Source organism: Staurois parvus, unplaced genomic scaffold (genome assembly GCF_062004578.1).
Source record: "Staurois parvus isolate SC_StPar_1 unplaced genomic scaffold, SC_StPar_1.0 ptg000401l, whole genome shotgun sequence".
NCBI lineage: Eukaryota > Metazoa > Chordata > Amphibia > Anura > Ranidae > Staurois > Staurois parvus.
The window spans coordinates 5,234,442-5,260,493 of NW_028318197.1; the positions used below are offsets into that span (position 1 = coordinate 5,234,442).

The following is a 26,052-nucleotide window of genomic DNA, read 5'->3' on the forward strand; positions in this document are numbered from 1 at the left end:
CTGTTTTTATGTAGTTTTTTACACAGCGTCCCAACTTTTTTGTAATTGGGGTTGTAAAAGCAGCCACAGCCTGAGCCATCTGCCACCAATGGGGACACTAGTTTTTGTGACCTTAATGACAACCAGGGATTCTCTCAGTTTGACGGTATTACCTACAAATTCCTTTTTCAGCTGTGGGATAGAAACTGGTAGGAAATGTACCCAATGGGACACAGATGACAAGAAAACAACAAACCTGACAGTGTTTTACTTTCTATAGTTGGGCTTTTTCCCAGGGTCATGGAGTAGCCAAGGAGCCCAATTTTGCAAGAAGGAGTAAGCTGTGCGCAGGAGCATCCTTTATAGAGATTTCTGATTTTTGGCTTGCCCAGAATTGTGGGAGAAGGCCCAGTGATGTCACACTGGCCTAGGCAAACTCTCCAGAAGCTGGGTGTAAGATGAGTATTTATTTTTTGCGAATTTTTTTATTTTTTTTCCCCAATTAAACTGCTCTTTTACATGGAGGGGCACATGCATCTCAAATGCATATTGTGGGGGATCGTTTATTTACAAATTATATATCTTTTTTTTCACATTTATTTTCTTTATTTTATTACAATCACAAGGGGGCTGACAAGCTCCTTTTGTGTGTTTTTGGAGTCTGTTAAGCCCCAATGTCTTCTCTGTCCTCAGCCCTTAAAGATAAGGTTCTCGGAGATCTGTTGCTTACCCGACAGCTGCCGCCAGGATTCTGTACCCAGGAGTACTCAGAGCTAATCTGTTGTAGGCTCATTCAGTCTAGAAAAGATGAGCAGTAGTTCATCGGTCTCCTTTCACTCTCCATCTTGAACCCTCTTACAGTGTCTCCAGGATCAGAAGAGAAGTCAAATGGAGCCTTAGTTTAAAATTTCAAAAATTAGCCCCTTCTTTGTTTTACGTACACATTTGTTGGGAAAACTGGAAAAGTAGCACTAGACCCATAAGCAAAATTAGGGGGCACACACCACATAGATCAACTACATCCGCTGGTAAGCTAACAGATGTTTCAGCTACACTCCCTGTATCTTGGCTATACCTTCTGATGCGCTTTACCTTGATTGGGCCTACATACCTGCTGCTGACAAGGCCTGTGGTTGTAATCACTTTGGAAGAAATTACATTAAAGGTCCAGTTCAGTTATAGTCTCTTCACCCCGGAAACGCATTGGTTACTTTTTGGATTTTCTGGTTGAATGTTACTAGAATAAAGTTGTACCTGGACCTCTAAACAGTGGTGTTGCACTTCAGTTTCCATTTTTCTTACATTACTTATGCATTTAGGAGAGCATTACATGGATCTCTCTGGTCAGTAAGTGAATAGGCCAAAAGACCAGTACCTCTTCTGATAATGGCATAGCTCACAGCCTTTTGGGTGCACTACATACATACAGTGCTCAGCATAAATGAATACAACCCTTTTGAAAAGTAAGATTTTAATCAATATCTCAATGAACACAAGAACAATTTCCAAAATTTTGACAAAACTGAGTTTTATAGAACATTTGTTTAGCTCATTACATGAAAATAAGGTTAATAATATAACTTGTATTACAAAATCTTCAGTTTTGCTCAAATTAGTTGGTGCAAAAAATGAATACACCCCACAACAAAAACTACTAAATCTAGTATTTTGGATGCCCTCCATGATTTGTAAGGACAGCACCAAGTCTTCTAGGCATGAAATGAACAAGTTGGTGACATATTGCAACATCTATCTTTTTCTATTCTTCAAGAATGACCTCTTTTAGAGCCTAGATGGAGGATGAAGAGTGATGCTCAGCTTGTCTCTTCAGAATTCCCCATAGGTGTTTGATTTGGTTCAGATCAGGAGATATACTTGGCCACTGAATCACTTTCATCCTGTTCTTCTTCAGAAATGAAACAATGGCCTTAGATGTGTGTTTTGGATCATTGTCATGTTGGAAAAGTGCACAACGACCGTTGGCACAGAGTGATGGTAGCACCTTCTCTTACCATATAGAGCAGTACATCTGTGAATTCATGATACCATCAATGAAATGCAGCTTCCCGACACCAGCAGCACTCAGAAGAACACTGTATGCACTGTACCACCATGTTTCACTGTAGGCACCATGCATTTTTCTTTGTACTCCTCACCTTTGCGACAGCATACAGTTTTGAAGCCATCAATTCCAAAAACATTAATCTTGGTCTCATCACTTCAGAGTACAGAGTCCCAGTAGACTTCTTATTCATCATGAGCCCTGGCAAATTCTAGGTGGGCTTTTTTGTGCATGGACTTTAGGAGAGGCTTCCTTCGTAGACGACACCCATTCCTATGCAGTGTACGTCGTATTGTGTCACGGGAAACAATCACCACAGTTTGGCTTTCTACTTCTTTAGCTAACTGCAGTGAACTTGCATGGCAATTTTTTTCAACCCTTCTCATCAGAAGATGCTCTAGTCAAGGTGTTCACTTCCGTGGATGGCCTGGACATCTCTGTGAGATGGTTGCAGTTCCGTCTTTGTTAAATATTTGTATCACTTTTTCTACAGTATTCTGATTGATAAGTAAAGCTTTGCTGATCTTCCTGTAGCCTTCATCTTTCTTGTGTAAAGAAATTATTTTCTTTCTCAGGCCTTGTGACATTTCTCTTCCATATGGTGCCATTGCTGACAGCATGAAATGGGAAGGGGTTTTCTTTAATTAACGTACTTTTATAATCAGCTGTCTAATGGACACCTGTTTAATGAATAATTAGACTCACCTGTAGTTGAATTCTTATTAATTAGGATTTTGTTGTCTAAAATGTAGCTTTGCTCCTAAGACTTTCATTGGGGTCTATTCATTTTTGGAACATGGTCTTGAATGAATTTGTTAGAGAGAGTACTTTTTTGTGTGTGAAAATTATCAAATCTTGTTTGCAATCAATGGCCCACATTTGTGGGACTATTTTGGTAGTATAGTGTCCTAATAGAAAATGTTGATTCTGAAAGGAAAGGAAAAATCTGTTGGGGTGTACTCATTTATGCTGAGCACTGTACTCTAATACAGACACTGCTAAGCCCCCCAAGTGCTCAGGAATCTCATGTTCTGGAAGATTTGGGGGGGTGTAAAGGTACTCCCAAATTGAGTGCTGGATATTGAATTAGACTTGATATGACCCAAATTTACCTCCCCCCCCAACCTCCTTTTCTACTCTTGGTGGAATCCATACCAAGCTTATAAAATTCATTCAGGGAGGTCTACTCCCATTGACATAGACACATCATCAGAACTACAACTCTCATGAGCCCTTTACCTACATGCGGTGTATGGACAGGTTCCTTGGGAGTCAAGGTAGTGGAATTGTTTTGCTGGAAAAGAAATCCATGTATACATTTGCAGGGGGGCAGGAATAGGCAAAGTTCTGTAGTCCTGCAGAGAAGAACTCTGGCAGGTCCAGCAATGAAGAACTCTTGCAGGTCCGACAGCATTGCTTGAGGTTTTAGTGCCACAGTAGCATCGTTGTCAGCCTGTAATAGTAAGTTGGGAGCTCAGTGGATTTCCGGAAGGATCAACAGGTACTTTTCTGATGGAATACTACCAAACCTCCTTAAACAGGAGGGCTGGAGTGTGGAGAAAGGGATTTTATGTGTACCCTTTATAATGCAACCATATAACAGTTTAAAAAAGATATGAATATTTTATTACAAAACATAGTATCACAAAATCTTAAAAACATGATCTGCAAAGCAACATCCAACATAACAAATCATGACAGTTTGTGCATATACAATAGACCGCTATGTCACTGTGTTTGAAAATAAGCGTGCAGGATCAACAGGTTTCGCTCATATGGCTTCATCAGGATCCATGCCAACGCACGGACATTCACAAACTGTACAAAGTAAGACACAAATAACAAATAATAAAAAATATAATACAAACACATAAATACCTTCCAAGTGTAATTTTATCCTAATAACTATCAAAGAGCCAACCTAAATTCATGGGATCAATGGTCAAAGATATTGAGAAAGAAAGAGAAAAAAAAAAAAAAAAATTAACTGGGAGCGTATGTGAGCCCTCAGGAGAAAGTCAAGGAGGGACCTAGTAGACAGCAAGGAAAGAAAAGCAACTATTATTGCTTTTCTTTCCTAGCTGTCTACTAGGCCCCCCCTTGACTTTCTCCTGAGGGCTCACATACACTCCCAGTTAGTTGTTTTTTTGTTTTTTCTTTTCTCTTTCTAACTGGGAGCGTATGTGAGCCCTCAGGAGAAAGTCAAGGGGGGACCTAGTAGACAGCAAGGAAAGAAAAGCAATAATACTTGCTTTTCTTTCCTAGCTGTCTACTAGGTCCCCCCTTGACTTTCTCCTGAGGGCTCACATAACCTGGTGTTTTTTTTTCTTTTCCTTTTCTTTTTCTTTCTCAATATCTTTGACCATTGCTTCCATGAATTTAGATTGGCTCTTTGGTAGTTATTAGAATAAAATGAAACCTGGAAGGTATTTATTTATTTATGTTTTTGTATTATGTTGTATATTGTTTGTCATTTCTGTTTTCATTTTACGAATGTCCCTGCATTGGCATGGATCCTGATGAAGCGATATGAGCGAAACGCATTGATCCTGCATGCTTATTTTCAAACACAGTGACATAGTGGTCTATTGTATATTATTATTATACAGTATTTATATAGCGCCAAAGGGTATGCTCAGCGCTGTACAGTAGCAGGGGGGACGGAACATGAGACAAGACAGTAAAAATACAATACACGAGGGGTTCGAGGGCCCTGCTCTTTCGAGCTTACAATCTAGTATATTTACAAACTGTCATGATTTGTTATGCTGAATGTTGTTTTGCAGATCAAGTTTTTAAGATTTTGTGATATTATGCTTTGCAATAAAATATTCATATCTTTTTAAAATTGTTATATGGTTGCATTATAAATGGCACACATAAAATCCCTTTTTCCACACTCCAGCCCCACTGTTTAAGGAGGTTTGGTAGTATTCCATGTGCTATTGTTTATAAGGATGGTGCCAGTGTATAAATTTAAAGTCCTATACACATTTTCTGTTAGGTATTTTTCCTTGTAAAATTTTTTATTAGTTTTGTTAGAAAACAAATGTTCGAACAGACAAATAGGAAAAGCAGGCCATTTTGATGTCATATGTGAACAAAATATACAACATGTATAAATGCTAATGCAAAATAAGGACCTAAAGAGATAATTATCAGTCCAGATGCAACTGGACCATATGTTCGTTACAAAACAGGTAGATTGGACATATGAAAGTATAACTGACATAGAAATCCAAGTAGCATCAGTAAGGTAGACTATGACTGTGGGTACAATGAGATGAATAAGGCAGGGATAATTCAAGTGTTCCAAGCCATAGTCCAACTAGATCTAACTAGAAAATATGGCCTAGGGAGAACAGATAACTAAGAAGAGAGTGTAGAAGAATGGGAAGAACGGGGAAGCAGAGGTGCCCAGCGGTGCCAACTATCTAGTCTTAGATGCCGCCCTGGCAAGAGTTCAGGAAACAAGAGATGCGAGAAAAGGAGTTCTAGGAAAGAATAGAAAGTGAGGAGAAAAGAGGGTCCGTGAGGGTGGTGCAACCAAAGATCAGATATGCCTGTGTAGGTATTTCACCATGGTAAGAGCACCAACTCATCAAAATCCGGGGCAAGACAGCGTTTGATCCATGGCTGCTAAATTGTTTCGAATTTCTCGATCTGGTCCGTTAGGTATTTTTCTGAACACATGTATATTTATAAACTGTACAATTAATCATGGATCTTATACAGATACACCTTGATATAATAGACCAGTCTCCTGTACATATATTCTGCAACAACAAAATAAAACCAAAGGCTACAGTTGCTGTTTAGCATTTATTAATAGAATACCACACATGTATAATTTTGTAGCATTTTGCATTTAATTTACATGCAGACCATACATAACCACTTGCAGTGCAAATGTGGTATGTCCATACCAGCCACTCTGAACGGTTCCTCCAGAGGTTACTAGGGGTTCCTTGGGCTGTGGATGATTGACCCCCACATGGTACCCGCAGAGTTTTAGTGCCAATGCTATATGGCAAAACAAGCAGCACAACACAATTATCTTTTTAACTGTAAGGGTGACATTTTGACCTCTACAGTAACTGTTCTATTTCTCCTTCTGGCCCCCAATGTCAAAGGGCAATTTTCCTGTTAAGCACCAATTAATTTTAGTGCTTCCTTTGGGGTAAAACGGCTGAACCCAGCATGTATTTCACAAGGAAGATATTGCATTAGCCTATGAAAAGCAGCCAATTAATTTCCCAATAAAATATGGCAATTTAGTTAGAGATGTTCAGTTACAATTCTTACTACTTTTAGGAAGTAAATATACCTATTGGAGCCCAGCCTACCCCAGAGAGCACTATAAAAAGGCATACAAAATGCCAATGTGAAGGTGCCCCATTTTTGACACTGCTACTATTGCCAGTGGAATTGGGTAAACCTCGCTCCTCAATGTCGCTGATTAATGCATTCAGTGTATTTAATGACCCCCCACCTATAACACAGTACTTCCCTTGTAATTGATAGTCTTCCTTTACTATGGAATTTAAAAGCTTTCTAATGCCCAAAATGTTTAGCGTAGGTAATCTTTAATAGTGTTCCTGTAATTAATATCTCATATTTGCCACTGTAATTGATAGCCTTCAAGGTCGCTGAAATTTAAATTTTGTTGTTCCAAATTGTGACTTAACAGCTTGCTGTTGAAAACATTTCCTCTCCATTGTTAATGTAATCAGTACCTCCCCCATAATCATATCATATCACATTGCCAGAGTTCAAGACAGAGTTCTGCTGTCCTTTATCCTTTCACATTGTCTCATAAGATCCGGTCACTATCCCAGGCATTAAACTAAAAATTCCAATTCTCACATTTACATTTAATGTGAAATTTACTTTTTAATAATCATTAATTGTCTAAAGAATCATTCTGAAGTGGACACATTCAGACCTGCATTTTCAGACTATTAGCTGTACTTATAACTGTATTAAAGCAGATGTATACTTGTACTATGGAATGCATACGCATGGTGGACCTCTGATTACAAATCCAGTTACATTTTCTTTAAAGAAAAACATTGTAAAAATGTAATTCTTCTTCATTATTCGCTATCACGTGACTCCATTCTCAAAAGCTTTCACAGCGAGTTGGTTGGAGCAGAGGATAAAATATGTCACCAACACACCAATAAGCTTGTTTCAAAGTCCAAAGCTCCTTCTTCTTGTATGACTACATAGAAAAGTTTTCGATGTTCTACACCGTGACCAGTCAGGAGACGTTGCAGCACCCTTTCAACCACATGGTCAATTCCAGTATGCTATGCAAAAGGAATACACCACAAGGTTGGCGCAGAGGGGAACAGTGTGCCGGGGTGGGCGCTTAACTACTTGCCCTCCTGAGGATTTACCCCCCCCCCTTCCTGACCAGGCCATTTTTTGCGTTATGGCGCTGCGTTACTTTAACTGACAATTGCGCGGTCGTGCAAGGCTGCACCCAAATTAAATTTCCGTCCTTTTTTTCCCACAAATTGAGCTTTCTTTTGGTGGTATTTGATCACCTGTGCGGTTTTTATTGTTTGCGCTATAAGAAAAAAAGACTGCCAATTTTGAGTAAAAAAAACAATATTTTTGACTTTTTGCTATTAAACACGTCCAGCAAAAAATTTAAAAAATCAAACTTCGTCATAAATTTAGGCCAAAATGTATTCTGCTACATGTCTTTGCTAAAAAAATCCCAATACGTGTAAATTTATTGGTTTACGTGAAACTTATAGTGTTTACAACTGGCGGTATATATACTGGGATTTTTTAATTTTTTTTAATTTTTACTAGTAATGGTGGCGATCAGCGACTTGTAGCGTCACTGCGTCGGGCATTCTGACACTGGGGGGAACTGACTTGGTGTCACTGACATCCCCAGTGACACCAATACAGTGATCAGTGCTAAAATAAAGCACTAACACTGTACAAATGGCACTGGGCAGGAAGGGTTTAAAATGAGGAGCAATCAAAGGGTTAACTGTGTGCTGTGTATGTTTTACTATGGGGCGGTGTCTGTGTGCTTCACTGTAAGAACACTGCTTTGGATGGCTGTGCTGCGCACAACCATCTAAAGCAGTGTTACCGACCGGACAGGGAGGAGAACTGTTAGTAAACAAAACAGTTCTCCCCCCCGTCGGAGATCCTCAGTAATCACCGGATGGGACCCGGTGATTGACAGCCACAGATGTGAATGGTGGTGCGTGCAGGGCGTGTACGAGCCCCCCTACCCGGAAATGCAAAATCACGTATATATATGTGATTTTGTGCACCCGTGCCGCCCTGTAACAGTATTTCTGCTATAGGACAGTCTGGAAGCGCTTAACTTTTGGTGACAAAAAAAAGCACAACAGCTGTAAATAACTGTACGTAACACAGCAATAAAGGTTTTTAGGCTTTGTACTGCAGTTTGTGCATCTTTAAGAGGCTATGCACTTTGTGTCTTAATGGCCAGCCTCGTAAGGACAGGAAATTAAAAGTATTCTACATGACGGGGCAAATATGGCAACAATGACCATTCCTTCCTTGTTTTAAAGTTGAAGTTTAGTGGAGGGAAAAAAACAAAATCCCTTCATCTTTTGGTCACGTTAATTACCTGTAAGAGGTGTCTTCCATGTTTTGCAGACAGCCATATCCTAGAAAAATATTCACTGCAATGCCCCATCTGCTTCCTGTCTCCGAACTTCTGCCACTGCAATGATTAACATCTTAGGCAGAACAGCAGTACAGGTGGTCCAGTGGACACACCCCCCCCTGTCTTCTCCCCCATTGAGAAAAGTTCTTTCACTGATCACAGCGGAAGGAGGGGGCGTGTCTCCACCGGACCATCTGTACTGCTGTTTTGCCCTGAAGACCTGTAGGTTTAAACAATTGCAGCACTGGAAGTTCAGAGACTAGAAGAAGACAGGCATACCTCCAGATTTCTCCATGATCCAGCTGCCTGCACAACATGCGACATACTTCATTACAGAGAAGTGATGTGTCTAAAGCTATAGGGATTTTTTTTTGGCAAACTTCAGTTTAGGCAGCATTCAAACTATGCTTTTCCTGCACCTGTGACAAAACGCACAGGAAACGTGCATTTCACTTGCAATGCCAATAATTGCTAAAAGCACCTCAAATGCAGTCAGCAGATATGAATTTTCTTGCATGTTTTGTCACACCAAATTACGCATTGAAAAAACTGCCATGCTTGATAAGGTGCGGGAGCTTCTTTGGCACGCGTAGGACAGCCTATTCAAATGAATGGGCGACCATATGCAGGACAGGCAGAAATGCTAAATAAATTGCGTGTTGCCTCTACGAGAAGTGTGAATGAGGTCTTAAGGAAACTTGTTTTACTGTCCATGTCCCTGTTGTAAAGGTTTTCCTGACTTTCTGTCCAGGTGATCTAACCTTTTCTCAGTCTTCAACTACTACAAATTGTTAGAGTATTTTACTCCATGCTCTTCCATTTTTACGTCATTTTTTGGTATGTGTATAGCACCTGCCACCTCAGCACAAGTCTGTTTACATCTGCCTGCCCATACATCTAACATTGGTCCAATTTCAGGCTTAAAGAAAAACCTGAATGGACACCCATGTCACAAAAGTGACATCCATTCAGCTCCAGTTCAGCAAGGAATTTATTCACAGATCTCCTGCTGACTGGAACTGATGTCCATTTGAAAAGGTTCTTAAGGCAGATTCCATTCCGGTCAGCAGGCCTCAGATGCTCTGCTGATCAGAGCATAACGGGTAGATGACACATCCGTGTTTGCTCAGTTTCTGCAGAGCGGACACAGACAAAGCCATGTTTGCTCTATGGACAGGTGGGATTAAACAGGTTGCACTGTCCATTTACACCCGACTACCCTCCAGTCATATCCACCTAAACGGAAGAAGATGGATCCATTTCTTTTTTTCTTTTAGCGGACCTGATCAGTCCTAGAGGTAGGCAGGTGTTAACGGACACAAGTCTGTTTACACTTACCTATCCATAGTGATGCATGGACCATCCAATCAGGTCCACCTGAAAAACTGACAGGTGGACCTCATCGGTTGGCCCATGGGAAAGGGGCTTAGGAGTACTTAAGAGTGGTCTAAGGGTACTTTTAAGACGTGAGGATGCAGGGAGGATTGCTGGAGAGATTATTGCCCGTTGACTTTTTATTTTCCCCCCTTAAAATGCAGAACTGGGTAAACCAATTTTTTTAAAATAATGAACATGGACTTTAAATGTGACTATTGTAGTCTTGCTATCCGTCTCCTCTAATGCCATGTAAATTAGGGCTTAAATTGGGAAAGGCAACACTAGTAGCTGATCAGGTTTTTCTTTTTTCGATATACACCTAAAAGAGAACACTATTTTCTAGCCTGTCCCAGAGCCTCATTTAGAGTCCATGTTTTCTTGATTCCTTCTCAAGACCGATCGGAATTCAATCACAGATTGAACTAAGTGTGTAAACTACCTTGTGCTCTGATGAGGAAACCCATAATCTTTGCCCTGTTGATTAGGCCCAAAGACAGGTTTGAGAACCTTTTCAGTGATATACGTTTAGGTTCTTAAAGTGGAGTTCCACCTGAAGAAAAAAAAAAATGTCAGCAGCTACAAAAACTGTAGCTTGCTGATTTTTAAAATACAGCCACTTACCTGTCCCTTGGTCCAGCGGTGTCCTCTCCATGGCTGGTTTCACCGGCCGTCTTCTCCCTGGCGCCGGCATCTTCAGTGTGGGCACCAGGCTGTGACAGCTTGCGGCTTAACAGCCGGGTGCCCACTGCGCATGCGCGAGAAGTGCTGCACTTTGTGAATGGCCCAATAGTCTTCTGGGACCTGTCACGTGTCCCAGAAGACTACGGGGAGGGAGGACAACTTCCGCTTCCAATCGCCTAGGTGATCGCAGTGGGAGTGGGTACCTGTCAAATTCGGGTACCTGTCCCCCCCCCCCCCCCCACACTCCCCATAGGTGCCAATCCTTAATGGGGAGCAGGGGACAAAGTCTTAAAGTGGAACTTCCCTTTTTGGGTGGAGCTCTACTTTAACCACTTGCCGCCCAGGCCAATTCTGATATTTCTCACAAAATGTTAAAATCTGCATTTATTGCTAGAAAATTACTTAGAACAACCAAACATTATATATTTTTGAAAGCAGAAGCCCTCAAGTATTTATAGTATATAAAATGCAGATTTTCAGGAAAAAAAATGCACTATAATGAATTTTAGTGCACACAAACTCACCTAATTTTTTTGGTAAGGGCTAATTCACAGTAGAATGGACAGCTTCTGGAGTGCTTTACCTCTCTGGCAGCTGACCAGTGTGGTGTGCGATTCAGCGCATCACACGGCTCCCTTTTTTTTTCTTTCTTTGTACAAACTTTATTTTGTACAAAAGTACACTTCATTCATGGTGCTGTACTGTAGCATGATGCAATGCACTGCGCTGCTGTACAGTACCATGTGGTTCTGTATGGTGCACTGCAATAAAATTCAACATCTGCATTTTATCGCAGCACATTGCAGTGAAGCTCTGGGCTGCATTTCAGTGCAGATAGAACACAGAAAACAGTTTTTTTTTGTGTGTCCTTGCAGCGACAGGCATTTTACAATGCAGTAAAATACCTCTCACCACACCATGTGTGAATTCGCCCTTAAAGGATAAGTTCACCTTTCATAACATGTTACACTCATATTTAAGGTGTAATATGTTATGCATAGACCGGCCCTCCCTCCCCTTCTTTGACAGCTAGCAGGGAATCTTCTACTCCTGCTAGCTGTCAAATTTAAAAAAAAAAATGCTAGCTGCTTCTCTCTATAAGCGCTAACTTTTTGTTGTTGATCTAGATATACTGAAAGGTCTGGAGGAGACCTGCATGGCACTAGCAATCTGCTGATCGCTGGTGCAATGCTTTATTGGCTCCTGCAAAATATAATAAATGCAATTTTTTTTTCTGCAAAAAAATGCGCATTTATTATTTTTTAGCAGAAGGTGAACTTATTCCTTAAAACTAAAATATGATGTTGGGCTGAGTAAATAGATAATTAACATGTCACCCTTTTAAAACTGCGCATGCCTGTGGAATGGCAATAAACTACTGTACAATAAATTATCAATAGGCAACGTTTTAAAAGCCTTTACAGGTTACCAGTTTATAATTAAACAGGAGGTTCGTGAGGATACCTAACATGAGTGGTGCGATCAACGTTTACATATGCATACAGGACCTACATATGCGTTCACGTTTACATGTGTGGGGGAGGAGGGCTTGGGCAGTTTAAAAAAATAAATATTTCATTGTTTTTTTATTTTTAACAATGTTTCTTTACACTTTCTTTTCGGGATAAACTTTATTGCTATCACAAGGAATGTACAACAAACATAGCATGGACAGTGGACAGGTACTCTTTACTGAGAGATCTGGGGTCTAGTAGACCCCATATCTCTTCTCTGCCCTCAAAAGCATCTGATCAAGCCGAGATAGGTTTGATAAGATTCTTTACAAGCCGCTAACGGCTTGTATACAACAAACCAAAATCGGAACAAACCAAAATCCTTTTCGCTTCCAGTTTCGTTCATCACAGATAGATTGGGGATGGCACAGATGTACATTTTTCTTTTTTCTGTGTTCAGCTAGCCAAACAGTATCCAGCAGAACGGTTGTTGGGGGGGGGGGGGGCCCTTAAGCGCCCTGTAGAAATGATCGAGAGGCTGTAGAGCCGTTTGGATCACTTATACAGGAAAGCCCATTGTTGGCTGCAAATTTGGATACCGGGATCATGGCTAAAGCTGCAGCGATGCTCCCAGTATAACCACTTTAACCCAAGGAAGTACAAGTACGTCCTAAGGGCATAAAGTGGTTAAACAGAAATTTCCCAAATTTAAACAAAGGCGCCTTTAGAAATTTCTAGCAGTGACAATCTACTAAGAGATACCTATAGATAATTGCAGATTTTGTACTCTTTGCTTACCTTATTTTTCTTTTCCTCCTAATTCTTCGTTTGGTAGCCAGTTTCACTAAGGGCGTATGAATCCATCTCCCTTTTATTCCTGGAATTTTGCGTTTGCCTCCTGGAACATGTGACAATACACATGATGCTCTTGGGAGGAGGCAATTAAGGGGGAATATGATCATCGTTTATAAATACATAAGTGGTCCATATAGTGAACTTTGTGTAGCGTTATTCACTTTCAGGTCATTACAGAGGACAAGAAGGCACTCTTTATGTCTGGAGGAAAAGAGGTTAACCGTGATGTACAGAAAGGCTTCTTCACAGTAAAAGCTGTGAAAATGTGGAATAGGCTTTCTCAAAAACTAATTCTGATCAGCTCAGTAGATTGAGGGGAATTTACTAAAACTGCAACAGACCAAATATAGAGTTGCTGTGCCAATCAGCTTCTATCTTCAGTGTGTTAAGCTTTGAAAATAAAAGAAAGAAGCTGACTGGTTGCTATGCACAGCTACTTTAGATTCTGGTTGCTCCAGTCTTAGTAAATTCCCCTCATTTTTTAAAAAAGGGCTGGATGCATTCCTAATGCTCAAAATATAACTGGATATTTACATGTAGAGTCCTTTCACACTGATGCAGTGTGGTTTGAGCTCGCCTCGGGTACAGCGCAGTATACCCGCGGTTTTGGTGTGGGTTAGCTGTGCTTTCCTTTTAACTTCTATCATGTCCTGCCATTTTGGTACGCTTTCTGAAAGCACACCAAAGCTACCACATGCAGGACTTTTGGGGCATATCAGAAAGCGCACCAAAACCGCGGGACATAATAGAAGTCAATGGGAAAGCACAGCTAAACTGTACCAAACCCGTGGGTACACTGTGCTGCACCTGTGGTGCGATCAGACTGCACCACATCAATGTGAAAGAGGTTGTAAAGGTAATGACACAAGAAATTATTGATTCAGGGAATATCTGATTGCCTTTTGGGGATCAGGAATAACTTTTTACCCTGTCAGAGCAAATTGGCATCAATTTTTGCCATCCTCTAGATCAGGGGTCTCCAAACTGCGGCCCTGGGGCCGGATGTGGACCTTTGCTTATTTTTATCTGGCCCTTGGGGCACTATTCTCCCTTCTGATAAAAGGCACCGTTCCCCCGCACTGACACCTACAATGGGCCATTATTCCTTCCACTGATGCCAACATTGGCCGACTATTCCTCCCACTGACACCAATGATGTGCCATTATTACTCCCACTGACAACAATGATGGGGCACTATTCCTCCCACTAACACTAATGATAGGTCACTATTCCCCCCACTGACACCAACAATGGGCCATTATTACTCCCACTTACACCAATGATGGGACACTATTCCCCTCACTGACACTAACAATGGGCCATTATTCCTCCCAATGACACCAATGATAGGCCACTATTCCCCCCTACTGACACCAACAATGGGACATAATTTCTGCCACTGACACCAACAATGGGCCATTATTCCTCCCACTGGCACCAATGATGGGGCACTATTCCGCTCCCTAATACCAAAGATGGGACATTGTTTAGTCCCACTAATGCCAAACTTTTTTCTACTCCCACTGGCTGCAGTCCGTCCCCCCTAAAGCCTGAAAGATAGTAAACTAGTCCTTTGTATAGAAAGTTTGGAGACCCCTGCTCTAGATCAACTGTGGGTTTGGGATTGTGTGTGTGGAGGTTTTCTATTTGTTTTTTTTTCCATTGGTTGAACTAGATAGACTTGTGTCTCTTTCAACCTGACTATGTAACATCATTACAGGGAGAAGGCACTGGTGATGTGACCTTCCCATGATGCATCTTTGGGGCCCTGGCTACATCACCAGTTCCTCTCTCAACCAGGAAGTGGAAAAACTGTAATATTTAAATAAAAATAAGAATGTTTACCTATTGAATGTAAGATCATTTCCTATCAGCATGCAGACCTGCTAAAGTGGGGAAAGGTCTGCTTTAAATAAAACTAGAGATTCAAAGACACAAAATATGTTTTCTATCTAATATCCTGAAGCATTGTAATACCCGCACTTGAAAAACATGTCAAATTTTAATGGAAAAAAGAAAATAATTTTCTAGTCATCTGTTCTCTCTTAAAGCTCCACAACCTCTATTTTCCAGATGCTGCAGGGTTGGCGACAGGCAGAAATTAACACAGGCTCAGACATGTCAAGAAGAATCTATCATCCAGCAACAATCTTCATGGGCCGCCAAATGTCAGCCAACTCAAGCATTGAACATTGCCTTACACAGAGGAAATCTCCCCAGCCCACAAAGAGCTTTTCTATTTCTGACCCACATTCAGTCAGACAGGCAGCAATAAACAGCAATCTGACAGACAGCTGTGTAGTACCAGCTAATAGTGATACTCAGTGCTTAAATAAGCCTGACAAAATAGATGTGGAGGCATCATCCTCGCAGATTATGCCGGTCACATCCATCGCTTCTTCTGAGGACACAGCGACACACCGCACCGAGATCGACAGGACTCACACTGGTATGGAACACTTAGCTGAAAACAAGCAATCTGTACAACTTAGCACACAGACTCGGGAAAGATTAAGTCCAGTGGACGGAATGGAGGATTTACCGAAAGACAGTCCAAGCAACAAGGTGGAAGATTCGCTGGTGTATGAAAAGCTGGTTCGTAATGAAGAGAGATTTACACACACAAGCCCCTCTGGATTTCCACCCGCTGTTGGTGATTGTATAAATAAAGAGACGTCAAACAAGTATAGCACTGTTGAAAATCTGACTGGTATGATGAGTTTTTTTCTTTCTTTTTCCTTTCCTTTTACATTTTTATGCTTTTTTTTTTTTTTTGCTTCATTATATTAATCTGCCAGTTTGTTAAAGACTGGTGACAACAGAAACATATTTTTCTTGTATACAAATGTGTTAGTTTGGGTCTAAAGTGTATCTACGGACTCATTTACACTTGCGGGCAGGAGGTGATAAAAACAGGTGGTTGAGTCTTGGTTTTTACTGCCCCTTGACCACCCCCCTTAACCACTTCATCCCCAAGCATATTCTGACACTTCTCTCCTACATGTAAATGTCATTTTTTTGCTATACATTTACTTAGAACCCCCAAAACAGTATAGATTTATTTAAGCAGAGGCCCTAGTGAATAAAAAGGTGGGAGTTGCAATTTTTATGTTGCACTGTATTTGCGCAATGGCTTTTCAAACGCAATGTTTTTGTCCAATTCTGTGGTTCCTTCAGCTTGCCCCTACATCATTACAGCCACATGGTACTGGCAAAGATGCCTGCAGAAGAGACAACAAGTGTGTTGGATATATAAGATTCTTCGGCAGTAGTAAATAGCAAAGGTCTGCAGCTTGGGCAGTGGGACACGAATTTACTCTTTTCTTTGCAGGGAATGCTTTGTCTTAAAGCATAAACTAAAGGCAAAACTTTTTTTAGTTTTGGATGGAGTGGAGAGAGATTAGAACCCCTTGTCAGTTTTTATTGCTGTCTATGCCCCCGTTAGGAAGATTCACCCTATTTGTCCTGTTTACCATTATCTTTTTTAAGTTGTGTTGTTCCCAGAAAAGTAATAGAAGGGAAATCTTCCAATGGGGACACTAATTCTGGTGACCTGGGGGCCCCCCATGGAATTCCTTAATTTGCAGCAATTTCTTCTCACTTCCTGTTTTGGCTATGGAAGAGGAAGTGAAGGGAAATCTCCCCAATGGGACACAGAAGGGGAAAAAACTCTGACAGGTGTTATAACCCTCCCTCACTCAGAATCACTGTAAGGCCAAATTTACATTAAGGTATATCCCCTAGTATGGAGCTCCTATAGAACTCCATGGACCGTTCAATCCGGTTCGCCTGAAAAATTGACAGGCAGACCTTATCAGAATGTCCGTGAGAAAGGGGCCTAAGGAGGCTGTATATTTACTTTTTTTATTGCAACATTGTTTCTATTTGCCAAAGGCACTCATCATAACCAGTTTAAGGTTATGTTCACATCTGTGCAGGTGATTCCAGCTGCGGTTAGGCACCTGTTCCCACAGCCGCAACCACCCACACAGGAAAACGCAGGAGTTGTGTACGGGTACCATTAAACCTAATGGCACGCTGCATGCACTGAAAATCACTTGCAGTTCCCATGTGGGCTGTGATTCTAAAAATTGTGCAGGGACCTTTGCTCTACATTTCAGGAGACCAAATGTGTCTTTGTTGCTCCTTCCTGTGGAATGCAGGCACTTTAATTTAGAAAATGTATTAATGGTCAGATCACCAGGTGAAAACAGAAGGGAAAAAGCCTAAAAAAGAAAACTAATGTAGCCACCATATCTAATGATTGGTAAGCTGCAATATATTACATTTTTTTGGTTTGGGATTTAATACCTCTGACTTGCATAGAACAAATACATGTGTAGTTTTGCTAGATGAATTAATGTGCAATTTTCTTTATAAAGAGACCCCATGGTGATTTTCTAGACTGATGGAGCTTCAGGCTCTATATATGTATTCCATATCAAAGTTAATACTTTAATAAATTATCCAAGTTGGTAGAAGCTGTGTCTTTACATTCAAGTCTTAAAGTAGAATTCCAGCCTAACTAGTTCAAAGCTAGTCTTACATATGTCACCTCCTCCTTCCTAACACCTTTACTGACTAGCCTGTGTAAATAAAGGGGTGTACACTTACACCTATTTTCAGCCTGCTCTGGTCCAGTCACTTGATCTTGCTCCCCTGTGTCAGCCAGCGGCAGTTGCAGGGGAGATGAGGGAGCGTCAATAACGTCTGGAACATGAGAGCCCATGGGAGATGTCACCACTTGAAGCCATGCCCAGCCATTGTCGAGTGCTCTTTCTTCTCCCCTGCAGGGAGAGGACTCGTGACCAGATTGGAGCAGGCTGAGAATAGGTAAGTACAGTTGTGCTGAAACGTTTGCATACCCTGGCAGGATTAGTGAAATGTTGGCATTGATATTGAAAATATGACTGATCATGCGAAAAACTGTCTTTTATTTAAGTATAATGAGTGAAGCAATTTATTATCACATAATTGGCTAGTTTTTAAATAATAATAACAGAAATTACCTAGATGGCCTTGATCAAAAGTTTACATACCCTGGAAGGTTTAGCCTTGGTACAGACGCACAAGGTGACACACACAAGTTAAAATGGCAAATAAAGGTTAATTTCCCACATCTGTGGCTTTTTAAATTGCAGGTAATGTCTGTGTATAAATAGTCAATGAGTTTGTTAGCTCACACGTAGATGCACTGAGCCATGGGGAGATACCGAGCCATGGGGAGCAGAAAAAAACTGTCAAAAGACCTGTGTAACAAGGTAATGGAACTTTATAAAGATGGAAAAGGATATCCAAATTCTTGAATATGCCAGTTAGTACTGTTCAATCACTTAGTTGTGAAGGTTGCATTAATGCTCCTTGCATGAATGCTCCTTCTTAATAACAATGGCATCCATTATTTATGCATTAACTGCCTGAGCTATGTAGCTTTACCTGTCTAACACACCACTCTTGCATCCTTAGTTCTCATTTGCACAGGACTGATAGCAGTAGGATTAATAGCACAGGTTTCTCAAACTCTTGTTCTTGCTATACTTACACCTAGCAACAGTCTTCTCTACTGTGATTGATACATGGCCCACTGATCCTAATTGTATTTTTCTTTTAAATTTCAAATAGTTGCTTTTCTAAGCCCAGGGAGCCACTTGTAATTATTTTCTAGCTACACAGAAGTATCAAGAAAGGTTTAACATCTCTGTAATCATCTAACACTTACGTGATTACAGACAAGAATAGTAAACCTTTCTTGATTCTAAGTGGTCGCCATGGAAGACAGGTCATCTTTTGCACTGGCTTTTTACTTGGCAGTACGTGCATCAGCTTTATTATAACCATATGAGATTGATGTGGTCAGAAATATTTTATATACATTACCACTGTCAAAATATTTTATTTTCCTTGTAATATTTCAGAAAGTCACCTAAACATTACATTTAGTGTCATGATGATTTTTCTAGGATAACATTTTACAAGGTCTGTACCAAAAGTAATGCAAAGGTGGGCATCATTTTTTAATTTACTTACACAGGTCATTCTAATTTTACTCTATAGCAGTGGTCTCCAAACTGCGGCCTTTATCTGCCCCCTGTGGTGCTTTTGCTCCCACTGATGCAAAACACTAATAATCCCACCAACAATGGGGCATAAGTCCTGTTACTGCACTAGTTCTCCCACTGACACCAACGATGGTGTACTATTCCTCCCCTAATGTCAAAGATGCACTGTTTACTCCCACTGACATTAAGAAAAAAATCTCAAGGGTTTAACTGCGCTTTCATACACTTTCCAAACAAACGTGTGCATAAATATGTAAGTGTACTCACAAATACACAAATTGTCCATGTAAAACATAATAAAGTCCAAATACTGAGCAATGCAAATTTAATCCACATAAAAGGTGATAAATTTGTGCCAGCATAGACAGTGCTACTCCTCTCCACCACAGAGAAACACACCACACTCACCAGAGGGTATTGACTCTCTTAAAAAGAAGTCAAAGATCACTTGCCCAGTACCAACATCCCATCCGCTCTTTTACAGACAGATAAATATATGAACTGAATATATGAACAGCACTCCTGCGCCTTTAAAAGGACTCAATAGTATATCCAGCTCCTATGAGGAGAAAGATAAAAGAGCCTCTCATAGTGTATTATCTTCTTTTTAATGAAACAAAATGAATAAAAAGCACTTACAAGTATTAAGATCACATAAACATGCAAATATACACAGGAATGCCAGTTTGTGTTCCACCTGCGTTCCAATAAGTGGAAGTGGCGTGTCCTGGAAATCCCTTCCTACGCGTTTCGTGCTGACGAAATGTGTATTGAGAGTCCCCTGAGACACCTCACTTCCTCTTACTAAAAAAACGCAGGTGGAACACAAACTGGCATTCCTGTGTATATGTACATGTCTATGTGAGCTTTATACTTGTAAGTGCATTCTGTGTGGTGGAGAGGGGGAGCACAGTTTATGGTGGGATAGATTTATCACCTTTTAAGTGGATTAAATTTGTGCTGCTCACTTTTTAGACTTTATTATGTTTTACATGGACAATTTATTTGTGTATTTGTGAGAGTTTGGAGACCCCTGCTCTATAGAAACCCTTCTTCTTTTTCACTGCAGGTAAATACTGGATTCCAAGCAGAAACAATGCAATGTCATTCGGTTCCACTCACTGATGATTTCTGTTAGCGGTCAAAGTTGATGGTCTCCCACTGTGAGGTTTAGCTTCAATGCTGGTTTACTCTTCTGTGAACTTCTTCATCCATCTGTGCACATTGCTCTGATTAATGGTGTCATCTCCTGCCTGCACCCATCCTTCATCAAGAACTCAATGACAGCACGTTGCTTCTGCTTGGAATCCATTATTTACCTGCAATGGAAAGGAAGAAAAAAAATAGCTCCTATAGAGTAAGAGTTACTCTACTAACGTGAAATTTGAATGATATATGTAAACTAATAAAAAGGTTATGTCCACCATGATGATCATTTTATGAACATTTTGTGTCCGTACAGTTTTTATATATTGTCCCACTGTTTGCTTTCAATAGGTAATCATCAGCTGTCAAAACAAGAAGATGATGATTTTTTTAACAGTAGTAGTGACCTCACAGTCTCCATTACTGATTCAGATGAGATTTCTGCTGATGACCTTCTTGAGGCCATAGATGGGAAAGAGTGTTCTACAGATGCACAGAAATCCAAAGATGACAAAGTGGAATGGATATCAAACAAAAGACTTGCTGACCAACACTTGGAAAGTGCAAAAGATCAAAACTCATATGAGGAGTCTTCATCTATATCTGCAAAAAGCAGGTAAGTTCAGGAGTTATATAACAAAGTACCTTTTAAAATTGGTTCTTAAAGTGGAACTATAGGCAACACTTTTTTTTCTCTCCCCCAATGAGGGACATAGGAATTCTTAAACCTTTGGGTTACACTGCTGTCTACCAGTGGCTTTGACAATGGCAAACAAAAAAACTATAGGCCATCCCTGGGTATCACCCCTCCTACTACCAACATGCCTTAATTTTTTCTGGTATCCTAGGAGGAACATCTTCAGCTCTGTTTATTCAAGAAATTACCTCTTAGGTGTGTTATGTGCTGCCCACCCCTCAGTTCACGTTCATTTGGATATCCCAAATGTTTGTACTTTCCATAAAATTCTTTTATTGTGACCCTTTTGATGGACACAGGTCCTACCCTTCTGTGTTTGTAATCATGCTCTTGGTATTGATTTGCTACTAAACTAAGGCATACTGGCAGTAGGTGTGCCTATACCCAGGGCTGGGGTACAGGTTTTGGTTTGTCATTGATCAGTCTTCTTGTAGGCAGTGGAATAACCTTTAGTTTTCAGAATTCCTTTGTTGCTGAAAGAATTTTAAAAAAATGATTTGACAATGAGTATTAAAATTTTTTTTTTTTTAGTTTTGCACACAGCGAGACGGATTAGAACCTCTGTCAGGTTTTATTGTTTGTGTTCCTATTTTGAGACATTTCCTTTAATATTCTGTCCTGGAGACAAACCAGATGTGAAAAAAATCCTAAGGAGATGGGGATGTTCTGTCTTTGGCAGTTGTCACCAGAACAAGCATCCCTATTGGTGAATTTTTACCTCCCCTTCTGATCCAGTGACAACTCATTTTTGTCTCAGTGACAATAATCACAAGGTAAAAAAAAGAAGATGAATCTCACCAGTGATAATACATAAGATTCCAAAACAAAGCTTTGGCTGTATTTCCAGTTAAAATGTATGTGATTGAAGCAATTTACTTTATCTAACTGCATAATGCAAGAATGTCATTTTGTGGACCTCAGACCATTCTGCCTATCACTCCCAGTAATACATAATGGGCTCCATTCACAAAGCAGTATTTTCCTCTTTAAACTTTGTGGTAAAATACCTCAATGAAATCATGCAATATTTTATCTCATGTGTTATCCAGTGGGATGGATACAGTGGGGAATCAGAATGAAAATATAAAAAAAATGAAGTGAATAAAAATAGAATGAAAAAAAAATGACATACATATATAAATACCCTTCTTCTTTGATACTAATTTCATTCAATATTTTACATTTAGAAAGACATTTTGTATTTACTTAACATATAACTAAAGGAAAAAGTCTTGTTTTGTTGCATTGGATAGAGTGGAGAGGTATTAGAACACCTATTAGGTTTTTATTTCAGTCTGTGCCCCCATAAGGGAGATTTGCCCTCTCTATTTGTCCTGTTTACCATTATCATGAAGGTAAATCTCCGCAATAAAAAAAAACTGACAGGGGTTCTAACCCTCGATTACTCTATCTACTTTCAAGCAACCTTTCTCAACCTTTCCAATACAGAGGAACCCTTGAAATATTTTCCGCTCTGAGGAAACCCCTGTTAAATTACTATATCTACAACTCACGATAAATTATTGTGTTGGTTAGTGGGAAGAATTACCCCCTAGATGGCTAAAGAGAGCATGTCAATGGGAACTTGTCAGTGGGAAGATATCTCTAAAAAATAACTGTGAAAAAGTAAAGTATCCCCACTACATATGACATATGCTCTAACAAGGGACCATTGTGATATACGTGTACATTGTATTATGTCCGGGGTGATTGGTAGTTGTTTTGCAGCGTATGATATATGCTAATGATAATGGTATGTGCTTGCATACTGTAGTCACAAAAAAGTCTGTAAAAATCTGGTGAAATGACAGGAGTGAATAAGTACAGTATATTAATAATATATATTATATTAATAATAAGTGTAGTAAATGAGAAGAACTCTGCTGACTTCCATCATTCACTCATGTGCGAGCAAAAATGCTCTGTTTTTTCCTTGTGTGTGATTGGGTATTCTTTGTAAAGGGAGGTTTTATCTCATGTACTAATCTCTGGAGCAACTTGCACTCTGTTTGCCTTAAAGTAAAACTACAGGCAACAATTTTTTCATTTTGGATAGCGTAACGGAGGGTTATAACCCCTGTCAATTTTTTAAAAATCTTTTGCCATCTATGTACCTATTGGAAGATGTCCACTCTATTACTTTTCTGGGAACAACCCAAAATTTGTGATTTTCTTATAGTTTCACTTTCAGTGATAATGGTAAACATGACAAATAGAGAGGGAAAATCTCCCTAACAAGGACACAGACAGCAATAAAAACCTGACAGGTATTCTAATCCACCTCCACTCTATCAAAAAAAAAAAAAAAATGTTTTTATTATTCTTTAAGGAAATCAACCTTAATGATTTCCATGTGTCGTTTTATGTGCATTACTGTTGAGAGAATTGATCTAAAAGGCAGAAACTACTCAAAACTGGCTATTATAGCTTTGCATTTGTTAAATACCGCATGCCTAAACCACTACTTAACCATTTAAGGACCGCCCTATAGCAGATATACTGCTACACGGTAGCCCCGCTGTGCAAAATCACATATGAATACGTGATTTTGCATTTCCAGGTTGGAGGTGCGCTCTACCCGCGCTGTCATTGATTTCCATAGCTGTTAATCACTGGGTCCCGGCCAGTCGCCGGAGAAACTGACTTGTGAGAGCCCTGTGTGTAAACAACACAGGTCTCTCTCCTGTCAGCAGGGATGTACTGCTATTATAGAAAGCAGCACATCCCCTAGTAAAAAAAACAACACACAGTAAGCACAAAAACAGTACACAGTTAACCCTTTGATCACCCCAGATCCCTTCCCACCCTAGACCCCTTCCTGGCCAGTATCATTAGTACAGTGTCAGTGCTTTTTATTAGCACTGATCACTGTGTTAGTGTCACTGGAGATGTCAGTTAGTTAGTTGCCACCCAGTGTCAGTTTCAGAATGCCCCCCGCAGTCCTGCTATAAGTCACTGGTCGCCACCATTACTAGTATATTAAAAATAAATAAATAAAAACTCCAGTATATAAACCACCATTTTGTAGACGCTCTACTTCCTGTAAACCCATTATTATACACTTATTGGGATTTTTTTTTTTTACCAAAGACATGTAGTAGTATACATTTTGGCCTAAATTTATGAAGAAATTTTTTTTTTATTATTGGATATGTTTTATAGCAAAAAGTCAAAAAAATATATATATATTTTTTTAAACTGTCGGTCTTTTTTTGTTTTTAGTGCAAAAAATAAAAACTATGCGGGGGTGATCGCATACCACCAAAAGATAGCTCTATTTGTGGGGGAAAAAATGACCTAAATTTCAGTTATGTACAACGTTGCATGACCACGCAGTTGTCAGTTAAAGTAACGCAATGCCATATCACAGAAAATGGCCTGGTCATGAAGGGGGGTAAATCTTCAAGAGGGCAAGTGGTTAATTACTGCATGCATTTAATTATTTATTTCCTTCTGTGAATTGACTTTAATACCTTTAGATTGTAAGCTCCACGAGTAGGGCCCTCCTATTCCTTCCGTACTGAAATGTATTGTAATTGTACTGTCTCCCCTATATTGTAAAGCGCTGCGCAAAGTGTTGGCGCTATATAAATCCTGTATAATAATAATAATGTTGTATTTACCGAGCGTGTTGCGGTAAATACCGCAAAACAGTATAGTGAATTGGCAGTTTCAGGATCGCATGTGATATTTATGCAAAATGTGTCTAGACACCTAAATATCCCATGCAGTTGGCTTCTGTGAATGGAAACCAATATTACTAAATTGTAGTAGCATCTTATATTGGAAACAATGTTTGAGAGGATTGACAGGCTTTAAAAAAATAAGAAATGATGGGACAGAATTGATGTTAGGCAATTCTCTGCCTTTTAAGTGATATTTTTTAGAATTTGGAATTCTGAGAATGATTTCGCCATTGGAGCACAATAACTAGTAGAATATTTGGTAGATTTCAGCTATATAACCCAAAAATAGCTTTACTTGAATATCACAACTCTGTTAAAAAATGATATATAATGTATATTAAACGGTAACATATAATCTTAAACCCAGATTTAGAGCAGCACTTTCACAGTATATGTTGAATGGATATTTACACCAGCTGGAAGCATATGTAAGAAAACAGACAGAAAACTGACCTTGGATATGCTTGTGCTTCGTGGTATATAGTACAAGCTGGTAAAGTTACATACTGTAGTATCTGGTACCCTCCACTCCGTGTCCTGATCACTGTTGTTTTTTTCTCACTTGGCTGTTAAAAACCTGTACTCTATAACAGGAGGTACACTATTTGACTAAAAGTTTGTGCATCGCATATCGTATATTACATCTAAAATAGCTTGTTAGACATCCCAACCCATGGGCATTAAAGTAGAACTGTAGGCAAAACATTTTTTACATTTTGGATAAAGAAAAGGAGGGTTATAACCCATGTCAGGTTTTTTTTTGCCATCTGTGTCCACTGTCTGCATTGAACTTTCCCATGCACAGCTGTCAAATTGGAACCATTTGCTGTGTCCTTGCATCCTCTGCGTTCCAGTAGACATGAATGGGTCTGTCTGCACACAGAGGCATGGAACACCTGTGTAGGCAAAGGCAGCCCTTTGCACGGGTGTACAGATATGTGAATGAGGCCTTATAGTAAATCCCAAATTTTTGGGTTCTCAGCAGAACAGGGGTAGAGGTAAGATCTTTCAAAGAAAACCCCACATTTTGAGTTGTCCCCAGAAAAGTAACAGAGGGGAAATTTTCCAATGGGGACACTAGTTCTGGTGAACCTGGTGACAACTAGGGATTTTCTCACTTTGGAGAGATCATGAAGAAATCTTTTTTTTTTTCATTTTGGATAGAGTAAGGGAGGGTTATAACCCCTGTCAGTTTATGTTTTGCCATTTGTGGCCCATTGGGGAGATTTACCTTCACTTCCTGGCCCGTAGCCAAAACAAAAAGTGAGGGAAATCTCTGCAAATTAAGGGAATTTTTTGTGGATCCCCAGGTCCCCAGAACTAGTGTCCCCATTGGAACATTTCACCCTCTGTTACATTTCTGGGGACAGCACAGAATTTGGGGTTTA

At 39.9% G+C, this 26,052-nt stretch overlaps 1 protein-coding gene across 3 annotated transcripts in view; it reads left to right on the forward strand.

Annotated features, from left to right (window-relative positions):
• Positions 1-26,052, forward strand: part of KIZ (kizuna centrosomal protein) — a 257,345-nt gene that overhangs the window by 43,183 nt on the left and 188,110 nt on the right. For all 3 annotated transcript variants that reach the window (XM_089686530.1, XM_089686531.1, XM_089686533.1), the window contains 2 exons: positions 15,150-15,786; positions 20,633-20,897. In XM_089686530.1, coding sequence (XP_089542656.1) covers positions 15,150-15,786; positions 20,633-20,897 — 902 coding nt within the window. The remainder of the gene's footprint in view (positions 1-15,149; positions 15,787-20,632; positions 20,898-26,052) is intronic.